At 48.6% G+C, this 12,941-nt stretch overlaps 1 protein-coding gene across 2 annotated transcripts in view; it reads right to left on the bottom strand.

The window, feature by feature from the left end:
- LOC149441364 (protein mono-ADP-ribosyltransferase PARP14-like) overlaps nucleotides 1-12,941 on the bottom strand; it is a 124,327-nt gene that overhangs the window by 6,358 nt on the left and 105,028 nt on the right. Inside the window, exons 12-15 of one of the 2 annotated variants that reach the window (XM_089657430.1) lie at nucleotides 8,970-9,146; nucleotides 5,010-5,231; nucleotides 2,821-3,450; nucleotides 1,153-1,292 (exon numbers count right to left, since the gene is read on the bottom strand). In XM_089657430.1, coding sequence (XP_089513556.1) covers nucleotides 1,153-1,292; nucleotides 2,821-3,450; nucleotides 5,010-5,231; nucleotides 8,970-9,146 — 1,169 coding nt within the window. The remainder of the gene's footprint in view (nucleotides 1-1,152; nucleotides 1,293-2,820; nucleotides 3,451-5,009; nucleotides 5,232-8,969; nucleotides 9,147-12,941) is intronic. The other variant, XM_089657431.1, reaches the window with a different exon arrangement.

Below are 12,941 nucleotides of genomic sequence, written 5' to 3'. Positions count from 1 at the left end.
GCTACCAGACCTATCAACTGGGCTGCACTTTCCCCGCGATACAGGTGGTCCTCTTTCAGGGGGCCAGTGAGTCCCAAGTTTTCCTCCTTTCCAGCTCCAGGCTCGCAGGCAGGCCCCACCTCACCAGGCCTCCTGGCAGCCTTGCTCCTCTAGCATCACATCTTTCTGCTTCCTGCTCCACTCCACATTTTCCTGCTTCCCCTCTCCCACCAACACTCTCTTGCTACTGAACAGGTTCTTACACATTTAAGGAAGTCCCATCCCCTTGCCAAGCTTTCTGTTGGGGATGGCTGAGGTACATCAAGAGTGCAGTCACCCACTCCTAAGATCCACCCATTTCCACAAGGCCCTCCTCTGAAACCCTCAGAGCAGGGGGAAATTCCAGAGGGGCAGGGTCTCTCAGCCCTGACCACAATTTGACCCCTCTGGCTATCACACCTGAGCTGCTAACCAGCTCCTGACTAACCATTAGGGTCTAGATCCCCTTAGCTGCACTAGGAGGGCGCTACATAATCAAGGGTACAAGCAGGAAATTTTCTGCAAGGTTCATCTGCTAAGACTGAGGCATCCTGGGAGCTCTGGTATTTCCTCTCCTCTACATTAAAGGCTCACTGTAGTGATTTTCTTTTACTTCTAGTACCTATGTGTGCCTGGTATTAGCATCTCGCCATCCGTGTACAGCAGAACTCAGAGTTACAGAGGGAGAAGCAGCACAAAAAGCCAAATTGTTTTATGTGCTGGCTTGAAGCATGCTGGTAGGAGGAGAGAGCAGACAGGCGGAGTAACTTTTTGAATACCCCTCATATTTATTAGTACTTTTGATAAAATAAATTTTTAACAATAAGAAACCGTTCTGTAAATCAAAGACTAATCAACACAAAGGGCACAGTATAGGGGGAAGGAAGAAAGGCACAGTATGGAGGGGATCAGGAGGGCACAGTACAGGTTCCAGGATGCTGCCAAGGACACAGCCATCCCAGGACAGCTTAGGGATGTGACACTCCTGGCAAATCCGGGACAGTTGGCACGCAGGATGTAATGTAAAATTATCATGGGGCCCTCATGCACCTGGGGCCCCTGCCCATGCATTAAGACAGCCCTGCATCAACCCCATTGTGTCTTAGCAGAACAGAGTTTCACCTTCAGTATTACCTTAATGATTCTCATTTGACACGATTGTGTAAAGAGTCCCTCCACCTCTGAGTAGTCCGGGCTGCTGCTGTTCAGAGGTACCTCCTTCAGCTGGATGTTTTCCATGGCATCCCAATGTGGAGGGATTACGAGGGGCGCGGCTGTAATATTAAGAGTTACATTTTGGTTTCCTTGTAGAACATAATTATCACCCATCAGTGTACATTGATAGGAGTCTCAGAATGAAGACCAAGAGGCCACCATCATTGTCACACCCTGCAGAATGGAATGAACACCTCCCTCAGTCATCCTACTGACCTATTCCTACACCATGGAAGAACTTGTATCGGAAGTACAGGAAAGAGAGTACTGAAGTCCTGAAGTGATTTTTTAGACAAAATTCAACAAAAAAGTGTTCCAAGGGTTCTAACCTTCAGGTCTGGATACTGTTGGACAAGAGAGAATTATTGGTTTAGCAGGCTGCTGTACCCAACTCTGGACTGTGCCCTCCAGGTCTGCATTTCCAATGGTCTGGATTCTCGCTTGTCCAGCAGCAGAAGCATCTCATCTTATCTGATGTTATAAAAGTATTTTGTTCTATTTTCTAAGTAAGAAACAGGAAAACCTATTTTGTGCCTTTTTGTTACAGGTTCCCTACAAGGCTGGTGGGTATGTCCTATTACTCCTGAGTGGCAATGGTACACCCAGTCAGAATGCTGTCAACCAGCATGTTGAGTGGTACCGTTGGGCAGACCCTTGGCAGACCAACTCACAGCTGCTCCACTGGAATGTAGTGGTCTTGTCTTTAATGGGTTGCTAAGTCTGCCCTACATTACGCAACACAAGGCTGGCAGCTGTGTTGGACTTGGGTTGCCACAGCTCCAGTATTCAGACTGTCAGCCATGGGGGCTGGTAAATGAGCAGACTTAGCCACAAATGCCTGTTTGAAATTGAAGAAAACCTGTCCTGCAGACATTTTGATTGCACTTGGTACAAGCAGAATTGCCAAGCTTACTTAGAACTGGCACATAGTGAAGGTAAGAGGAGATATGGGTGTAGGCCGTTGCTATCAGTAGATCAGCTGCCCATGATGCTGAGGTCTGTACAGGAAGGTGAGGGGATGGTGGGCCATTGGAGTAGAGGTGTCTGTGGGCTGACTGTAGACATCAGATAACAGTCGGACATGCAAGTCATACAATCTGTCTCATGATGACTTTGGCCCAGGGTCTCCTCCATACAATATGAGTTTGGTCACCCAATATTCTTGTTTTGGCATTGGAGGTAGCAAGGGGGTGCACATACAGGCTGTCCTGTCATTGGACTTTCTTGAGGCTAAATCAGTGTTTTCTAACCTGTTCAATCACTTTGTCCTCCAGAAGCAGTCAATCGGGGCTGTCAGGAGCTGATCTATAGACATTAAAATGTGCAATCGTAGGACAGGTGTATTGGGAGACTGTAATGTCTACAGGCATGTTTAATCTGGAGGTCTGCATCATACTGTACAGTATCTTGGCCTTTCCGGTTGGTTCTCTGCATGAAAACAGTCCAACGTAATACAGAGAGCCATCTGTGACCACTAAGAACTCCCAAGGCTGGCAATCTATTTATATTTCTATTAGCTAGGGCTGTCCGATAATAATATTTATCGGATCACTAATGAAGATTTGAACAAGAAAGAATGGAAATTACCATTTTTCAGATTCCGTCGAAGCTTAATTGTGTTTCCTCTGGTATCGTTTGCTTTTTCTCGCTCTGTAATTGCCTTGTGTTTTACACCGGCGATCTCAATATCCACAGCACTCTTGTGAATATAAGCCGTTTCCAGCTTTAGGTTTGTCATTTTGTTGAAGGGAATAAAGTTGGTGCCTTGGTAATATCCCCACTCCACCACGTTACTGCACAGCTCCGCCTCTCGTTCTTGCGTCTTCTTATCTCGCACACCCTTTATCATCTCATGGATTTTACTACTGACCTCCAGGACATCCTTGGTGCGACCTGTCACCTTAATGGTGGACTGTGGTGCATCAAAAGAAATATGAACTTCGTTGACTCTTTGAAGCTGAGCCAGGTCACCATGGTCCTTATCATCTAAGTCCTGTATCCAGTTATCTGTGATAGTAATATTATGCTGATCCTTTGTTATGAGGTCTTGGAGCCAGTCTGAGGCCGCTTTCACAGATTCGGGGCTTTCTGCACACAGGTGGAAAATGGCCGGCTCGATGTTTTCTCTCAGCTCAAAAACTTTGGGTTCTTCTTCTTCCTCTTCTTCCTCTTCTTTACTGTCATTTTTGTTGGATTGGAATCTACTAAACAAAGCTGCTTTAAAGAGAAGATAAAGAATATTTACAGAATTTGTGTTCCATGTGTTCAGCACTAACCTACTAAGTGACATGGATGTCACTCCACTTCCTCAAACTCAATCTTTCCAAAACTGAGCTCTTAGTATTCCCCCCAGCCCGCGCCCCACCCCTGACTTCACCATAAATATCGGTAACACAATCATCAGTCCCTCCCCTCATGCCAGGGTACTAGGTGTAATCCTATCCTTTCAGCCCCAAATCCAATCTCTGTCCAAATCTTGTAGACTTCACCTCCGCAACATCTCCAAGATACGCCTGTTCCTAACCTCGGAAACCACTAAGCAACTTATCCACTCCCTTGTTATATCTCGCCTTGACTATTGTAACTCCCTCCTCATTGGCCGACCTCATCGCAGGCCATCCCCTCTTCAGTCTATCATGAATGCTGCTGCCAGACTCATCCACCTTACTAACCGTTCTGTATCTGCCACCCCTCTCTGCCAATCCCTCCACTGGCCTCCACTCAGTGTCCTCCATCCCTCTCTGCCAATCCCTCCACTGGCCCCATTCAGTGTCTTCCAACCCTCTCTGCCAATCCCTCCACTGGCCTCCACTCAGTGTCCTCCATCCCTCTCTGCTGATCCCTCCACTGGCCTCCATTCAGTGTCCTCCACCCCTCTCTGCCAATCCCTCCACTGGCCTCCATTCAGTGTCCTCCACCCCTCTCTGCCAATCCCTCCACTGGCCTCCATTCAGTGTCCTCCACCCTTCTCTGCCAGTCCCTCCACTGGCTTCCCATTGCCCAACAGATAAAATTCAAAACACTAACAATAACGTATAAAGCCATTTATAACTCCGCCCCAAATTACATCACCGATCTTGTCTCTAAATATCACCCAAACTGTACTCTCCGCTCCTTGCAAGACCTCCTACTCTCTAGCTCCCTTGTCTCCTACTCCCATGCTCATATCCAGGACTTCTCCAGAGCTTTCCCCATCCTCTGGAACTCTCTACCCCAGTTTATCAGACTATCGTCTACTCTGCTCACTTTTAGGCAATCTCTGAAAACCGATCTCTTCAGGGAAGCCTATCCCGCCCTCACCTAATACTGGAATCTTCTACTCTTCCAACCACTCCAACCCCCATAGTTACTACCTTTTGTACCACTAGCCCCTCCCTCCTAGATTGTAAGCTCCAAGGAGCAGGGTCCTCAAATACCTCTTGTATTCAACTGTATCGTTGCTGTATTGTCTCCCGTTATATTGTAAAGTGCTGAGAAAACTGTTAGCACTATATAAATCCTGTAATAATAATAATAATGTAGAAGGACAGCGATACATAAAGGAAGACTGATAAAATGTTGTAAATGGTAAAGGAAGTGAGTGAAAATCTCTCAATTTAAGCTGCTGTAGCCTAGTTAAAAGTCTGATCACATCAACTACAATGCTGATTCCAGCACTTAGTGTCCTAAGAGAAGATCCTCATTTACAGAGGTGACGTGAGCAGCTGACACGGGGCACAACCTGCAGCCTTACCCAAAGAACATCAACAGTAATGTGAAAAAGCTGCGACACTTACATGTGATGCTGGGGAAATAATACCAGGGCTGTTGTTTGGCTGCAGCAGCTGGTGTCTCCTTCTTCTTCTTCTTCATACTGTTATGGAAATCTATTAACATGGGTTGCTGGAATATCACCATCGTCACGTGTTGGACGGTCACGGCTGATTTAGATTTGACAAAGTCCACCACGGCGTCTAGAATTGCATCTGCCACTTCTGCAGAAGACACCCCGCCGGCACCTGGACAAAGAGAGAAAGAGCAGAGAGTGACCAAGAGGACACATTATGGAGGACAATCTCATCCTCCTCACCAATGCTCCACAAGCAGTTCAATGTGGCTTATCCCATCAGCTATCACATCAATAATCTTTGCTGTTTAAATCTTACATCTTGGACCTTTACTGGAGAGCAAAAAAGCATATAAACTAAAACCGCAAATGGCAGACAAAGACCAAATGATCCATCAAGCCTGCCCTTTTATTCAAACTTTTTTGTCTTGAGTATAGACCAAGGTTTCCTGACAAGGGTTCCATGGAAGCCTAAGGTTCCTCCAGTGGTTGCTAGGGGTTCCTTGAGAAATTTTTACCTCTCAGATAAGTTCCCACTGACCCCGTTAATATTTTTAGCTATCTGTAAGGAGGTACTTCTTCCCAACAACCACGAGTGTAAGGGACATTCTTCCCACTGACCCCCAATGTAAGGGACATTCTTCCCACCGACCCCCAATGTAAGGGACATTCTTCCCACCGACCCCCAATGTAAGGGACATTCTTCCCCCTGACCTCCAATGTAAGGGACATTCTTCCCACTGACCCCCAATGTAAGGGACATTCTTCCCACTGATCACCAATGTAAGGGACATTCTTCCCACTGACCTCCAATGTAAGGGACATTCTTCCCACTGATCCCCAATGTAAGGGACATTCTTCCCACTGACCTCCAATGTAAGGAGCATTCTTCCCACTGACCTCCAATGTAAGGGACATTCTTCCCACTGACCCCCAATGTAAGGGACATTCTTCCCACCGACCACCAATGTAAGGGACATTCTTCCCACCGACCCCCAATGTAAGGGACATTCTTCCCACCGACCACCAATGTAAGGGGCATTCTTCCCACTGACCCCCAATGTAAGGGACATTCTTCCCACTGACCCCCAATGTAAGGGACATTCTTCCCACTGACCCCCAATGTAAGGGACATTCTTCCCACTGACCCCCAATGTAAGGGACATTCTTCCCACCGACCACCAATGTAAGGGCGGCGAAAGGGGAAGTAATGTAACATTCTTTTACTTTCGCTGTGTGATGAGACACCTAGCTATAAGGTGGGAAGCCTCAATTTCATCATTCGCTGCTAGTAATACAGAATCATGTCAGAGCTTATTGAGCTTCAAAGAGCGCAAATTGTTGGTGCCGCTTAGCTGGTATCTCTGTGGCTTAAGTTGCCAGTTTATTTGCTGTGTGGTGAACTTCAGTATCAAAGCTTATGGCGGCATATACAGTTTCTGGGAAAACGTCGTCTGATGAGCGTAAGTGCGGTCCACATGGTCACCTGACCAAAGGAGACAATTGTGCAGGATTGGGACCAGGAATATGAAAACAACACATGTGATTTCAGAGCTCAGTCTCAGTCTTCAATGGACTCAGTCTTCCCTGGACTGAGAAAAAGTAGTGTAGTGCTGAATAGCAAAAAAAAAAACCCCAGTCGTGAAGGTTATAAAATCTTCCGTAGGTTAAGGTAAGTATTAGGGTGTATTAGGGACTTTATTTATAAGAACACCTACTGCACCTATTGATGATGAGTGGGGTTGGCACTTTGTATTTATTTCAGTTGGCTGTAGTTGCGCTTTACGACTGAATATTCAGATTCTTTAGTGGCGTTTTATTATCTAGACACATCACACACTAATGTGTCTAGACCAGTGGTCTCCAAACTGCAGCCCGGGGGCCAGATGCGGCCCATTGCGTACTTTTAACTGGCCCTTGGGGCACTATTTTTTTCCACTGATAGGAACAATGGGGCATAATTCCCCCCTCTGACACCAATGAAGGGGCAGAATAACTCCCAATGACAGGTCACAATTCCTGCCAATGACACCAACAATAGGGCACAATGATGGGGCTCTGTCAGGGATCCTTCTGTGCAGCTGTGCGACGGCGCCGGATCCCCTCCGCCCGTGGCAGTGCAAGTACGCATGCGCGGGAGTGTGCGTGCGTGCATGCGCAGGAGCGTTCGGGTGCGCGCATGCGCATTAGCGTACACGTCACCGCAAGGCGGGCGATTTAAACCTGCAATACAGTGTAATCAATGCCTTCTGGTCTATAATGTCCCTACACTCCATAACCTGATTCTGTTGCCTGTACCCTGATCTGACCCTGACTAAGAAAGAACTCCGCCTGCACTGACCCCAGCTATTCCTGGCTATCCACTTGTCTGCTCCCTTGTACTTGATTTGCTCGTTTGATCCTGACCCAGCTTGTCTGACTCTGCTGCACCAACTTACCTGCATCTGTACCTGGGTTGTATCCTGATTGCCGCCAACTTACCTGCTGCTGCACCCACGGTCTTGCACCTGGCCTGCATCCTGGCCACCACCATACCTGCCTGCTGCCGCATCCACGCTTCTGTGTCCGTTCCCAGTCTGCATCCTGATTGCTGCCATACCTGTCTGCTGCTGCACCTACGGTGCTGCACCTGGCTTGTATCCTGATTGCTGTCATACTTACCTGCTGCTGTACCCCTGGTCCTTCACCTGGCCTGCATCCTGGTCACCGCCATACTTACCTGCTGCTGCACCCACGGTCCTGCACCTGGCCTGCATCCTGGTCAGCGCCATACTTACCTGCTGCTGCACCCACGATCCTGCACCTGGCCTGCATCCTGGTCACCGCCATACTTACCTGCTGCTGCACCCACGGTCCTGCACCTGGCCTGCATCCTGGTCAGCGCCATACTTACCTGCTGCTGCACCCACGGTCCTGCACCTGGCCTGCATCCTGGTCATCGCCATACTTATCTGCTGCTGCACCCACGGTCCTGCACCTGGCCTGCATCCTGGTCAGCGCCATACTTACCTGCTGCTGCACCCACGATCCTGCACCTGGCCTGCATCCTGGTCAGCGCCATACTTACCTGCTGCTGCACCCACGATCCTGCACCTGGCCTGCATCCTGGTCACCGCCATACTTACCTGCTGCTGCACCCACGGTCCTGCACCTGGCCTGCATCCTGGTCAGCGCCATACTTACCTGCTGCTGCACCCACGGTCCTGCACCTGGCCTGCATCCTGGTCACCGCCATACTTATCTGCTGCTGCACCCACGGTCCTGCACCTGGCCTGCATCCTGGTCACTGCCATACCTGCCTGCTGCTGCATCCACGCTCCTGTGTCCGTTCCCAGTCTGCATCCTGATTGCCGCCATACCTGTCTGCTGCTGCACCTACGTTCCTGCATCCACACCTGGCCTGCATCCGGATCTCCTGGGTCTTCACTCACCTGCCACCAGCTCCAGACCCACCCGGCACTCGAGCCACTCCTGGCTCTGCGCCCTCTGTTCCCACTATCAGGGGCTCCAAGCGGGAGTAGTAAGAGGATGCCTCCTCTCCACGTCAGGCTCCCCAACCAGGTACGTGACAGGCTCTATTCCTCCCGCTGACACCAAAGATGGGACATGGTTTATTCCACGTAAGTCATGACCTTTTTTACTTCCAATAGTCCGGCCCTTCTGAAGTCTGAAGGACAGTAAACTGGTCCTTTGTTTAGAAGGTTTGGAGACCCCTGGTCTAGACTGCGAAATAAAAACAATTCTCCTTTCCAAATTGCCTGAATACAGTTCACTGTAACATATTAACCAAACCTGCTCTGGAAAATGACAGTTGGAGATCGAACATTTGAATAGAATTGGTGGCTATGGGAGACGGCAGACAGTTGATGCTTCAGACACAGATAACTCAGGATCTCAGAGAGTCTCTCACCTGTCCCCATGGCCGGGAAGGCCACTGAGGTCGCTCGTTGTCTCTCACACATGTGCAGGGCTTCCTTTATGCACTGCCCTACTAGATCTGCTTGACATTGACCGGAAATATGTATTATACTCTTACAGTGGAGGTTTCCTCCTTGTGTGACTGCGTACCCGTTGTTGCGTTTGGTTCCTGGGAAAGAAAAAGAAGGTAAATATTTGAGCAACGATGTAGGAGCTCATCTTTGAACATGGGGGTCAACTGGAGAAAATCACAAACATAAAGGAACCTGAAAAGCCTGCTGGGTAGGTGCAGCATGGTGTGATGGACAGTAGGCACAAGGTGTCCCAATTTGCCAAAAATAATATATTGTAGAAATAATTCAATGGTACAAACAGGCCCAATGGGAAGACTTACAGTGCAGTGTAGAGGCAGTGGTGTGTAGACTCAGAGTTGCCTACAGCATCTGCCATGGGGAGCAGAGTGTGGCCTGGCCTGGTCCATCCCAAACTGGAAGTTCCTGGGAAGGTAGACCTAGTCCCTGCTCTCTCCCTACCCCACCAGAACCTCTCCCTACCGCTAGCACTGTCCCTGACAGACAGGTAACCTGTCCCTACACTAGCCATAAAGCATACCAAAACCCAGGGTCAGAGTCTTAAATAGACTCTGCTTGACCCAAGATGGCCGAGTGGTCACATGGGTCCACAGCATCCAACCGGATCACTGCCCCGTGTGACCGTAAACCCAGTTTCTCCCAAATTAACTACATTGCCACTACAGTCAAGCTCCACCTGAAGTGGACAATCTAGACTGCTGGAGGTGTCCGGAAGAAGAGATACCACCTTTACTGGCTCCCTTTACCTGAGCAGCCAATCAGTGGTTCTGCCTCACACAGATCCTACCCTGTGTGGTGGCTGTAATGCAGAAAAGATTGGAGGGACCCCAAAACTGCCAATATTGAAAATTTAAGACTGTTAGTTTGGATCTCACTGGAGACCAAGTAGGGGGAAACAGCTGCATTCAGAGTTTAGGTTCAATTTAAAGTGGTTTGATTTCCAACACCTGAAAAATGTGTCTTTCCTTATGTAGCGCCCCCTAGGTAGCCTGATTTGTTGTTTTATAGATACTGAGTAGCAGCCTGAGATGAGTCAGCCTGGGAGCGAGGTAGTGGGTTCACTTCAGGACAGGCAGGGAGGTTCTACAAGTCAGGGCTTCTGGAGCCCTCCCACCTTTCCAGAAACTTACAGAACTTTCTGGAAGAGCGGTGGAGGAGGGGAGGAGGACCAGATCTGCATATTTGAGGGACCTTGGCCAGTCCCCTGGCAGAAGGCCAGGCATGGTGACCAGACACAACCCTTAAAATATGGCAGAACCTGGGAGTAGGTGTGCAGTGTCAAGTGGAAGATGGACTGAGAGGAAAGATGGAGTGTGGAGCCTGGGGGGTCCCAGGGAGGGGAGCCTACTTACAGGCTAGTTGCTGGACAGAAGGACCCCCAGTGCCCCATCATCTCCTATGGAGGACAACCTGTCAGGAAGGAGCAATCCCAGTGAAAAGGCCTGAAAGCAGCTTTAACCTATCAAGCTGACAGGACAGTGTTGGTATTTCTACACCCCCTGGGCCAGATAAAGGGAGAGGGCGGTCAGGTGCAAGACCCTAATAGTTCTCATTTGGGACTACTTAATTGCTAGCTCTTGGGATCCCATGTCCAGGGATTCACTTAGAGCAGCTGGGTAAAGAGGAGGATTCATCTGGGGTCTGAGGAGGCACACCAAATGGGACAAGTGCTCCTTAAAGCGACAGTCTCTGTTTCTGAATTCACATCTTTTGTACAGTGTAGCTGCCATGAAGTTTGTCCTCAAAGCTTTGCAGTTCCCTTGGGCATCCCATATACCCCTAGACCCCATCCAACTTGTTAACCCTTTAATAAAAACAACTAAAAACCAACTGAAAGACTGTATTACTGACTGTTTGCGATTGGAGATATGAAGAAAATACCTTTTGCCTGGCCGTTGCCTGGCCCATAACTCAGCGGCTCCTACAGGGGTAGTGCTACACTTACAAAAATTGTAGATTGAAATCAGTTTTGCATCATAAAAACCTCTCTGCCAAAGATAAAATGGTCTCATGTTCCTCAAAGAAGAGCTGTTGTGTAGTGGTCACCCCCGAAAGGGACGCTGATTTTTCCCAGGTTCCTCTCTTCCATGGCTCAAGGAAAAGTCTAGGGGTTGCCTTTTTCTGTATTTATTGCTGAATAACTAGGATAGGATGGGAAGCTATGGGATACTCCAGAAGGCTGAAAAGAAATGTGAGGACACTCTTACTCTGCAGCTACTTCTTCTGCAGTCCCCTCAACAATATCTCAGGGAATGGACAGCACCGGAACACCATAAGCAATGCTCCAGGCTAGGAAAGCATTCATATTAGTGTACAAGGGAGCTAGCAGCAGCAACAGTCAACCCAGATCCTGCACTCAGGTCTGTATTCACAAGTCCCTGGGTCATTGGATGCCTCCCTCCTGTATCAGGCAGAACTTTCCATAAAAAAAAGAAAAAGAGAGGAAGGCGCCTCTAAGTGCAGTATTGAAAATTTATTTAGTAAACAATGGATAAATTGCACTTACAAGATAAATAGTTAAAAAGACTCATTGTGTGGTAATTAGATCCAGGTGGGACATCCAGCCGTCCAGCAGCAAACTCTGTCTATAGGATCAGGAAGTAGAGTCCAGGATGTGCCTTCAGAGGTCTGAAGAAGGAGCCTATTGAGCATGCTCCAAAATGCATTACCGCCCCCTTCACCTCCTACATCCGACTCTGCTCTCCTAGCTTCAATTTGATGCACAGGCACATCCTGGACTCTACTTCTACTGGCTGGGTCTTCCAACATGACAACGACCCGAAGCACACAGCCAGGAGAACCAAGGAGTGGCTCCGTAAGAAGCATAGCAAGGTTCTGGAGTGGCCTAGCCAGTCTCCACACCTAAATCCAATAGAACATCTTTGGAGGGAGCTGAAACTCTGTGTTGCTCAGCGACAGCCCCGAAACCTGACAGATCTAGAGGAGATCGGTGTGGAGGAGTCGGCCAAAATCCCTGTTGCAGTGCAAACCTGGCCAAGGACTACAGGAAACGTCTGACCTCTGTAATTGCAGACAAAGGCTTCTGTACCAAATATTAACACGGATCTTCTCAGGGGTTCAAATACTTCTCCTGAATTCTGTCCTCAGAGTGGGAATGTCCTCCAATGTGAATGTCAGACCCCTCCATGATTTCTAAGTGGGAGAACCTGCAGAATCGCAGGGGGTTCAAATACTTCTGTTCAAATACATACACACACACATATATATATATATATTGTGACAGGATGAACGGCGAGGTGATAGAGGGACGCTATGTGTCACCTCGCATATGCTCATACCTGACTGTTTAGGTGGAGTCCACTCCGGGTTTTCGGGGCCACAGTTAAGCAGGTGGTTCCGGACCAGAGTTTGGACTCCACTGATCTCCACCAACAGGTGATATAAAAAGGGCAGGGCTGGAGCAAGGAGTTGCTCGTGGCCTGGGACTCAGAGAGGTATTCTGAGAGAGCTGTGTGTATGGACTATACCTGCAAGAAAAGGTTTGCTGTTATTTTGTTTTGGTGACAGGGAGAAGCCCTTCACCTCTGAGAGAGGAATCATCTGCTGTTTAGTTAGTGCCTGGATGGCAAGGGTTTATTTTGATGTTTTGTTTATTTTGATATTTCTTGCAAACCTTTTTAATAAAACTGACATCCAGTCAGATTTTGACGAAAGCCTGCTGTGCGGTCTACCTTTGTCCCAGGGAAGGAGATCCCCCACCTGAGCTAACCCCACATATGGTGGAGGATGCGGGCAACTTCCTGAGCAAGTGGGAAGATGGAGGAAGTTATAAGAGCCTTGCTGCAGGCCAACGCAGCACAACGGGAGACGAATCGCCAGTTGGCGGAAGCCCAACAGGCACAACATGAAGC

Source organism: Staurois parvus, unplaced genomic scaffold (genome assembly GCF_062004578.1).
Source record: "Staurois parvus isolate SC_StPar_1 unplaced genomic scaffold, SC_StPar_1.0 ptg000999l, whole genome shotgun sequence".
NCBI lineage: Eukaryota > Metazoa > Chordata > Amphibia > Anura > Ranidae > Staurois > Staurois parvus.
The sequence above is the reverse complement of the archived record's forward strand: the minus strand, read 5'-3'. Positions and strand labels throughout refer to the sequence as shown.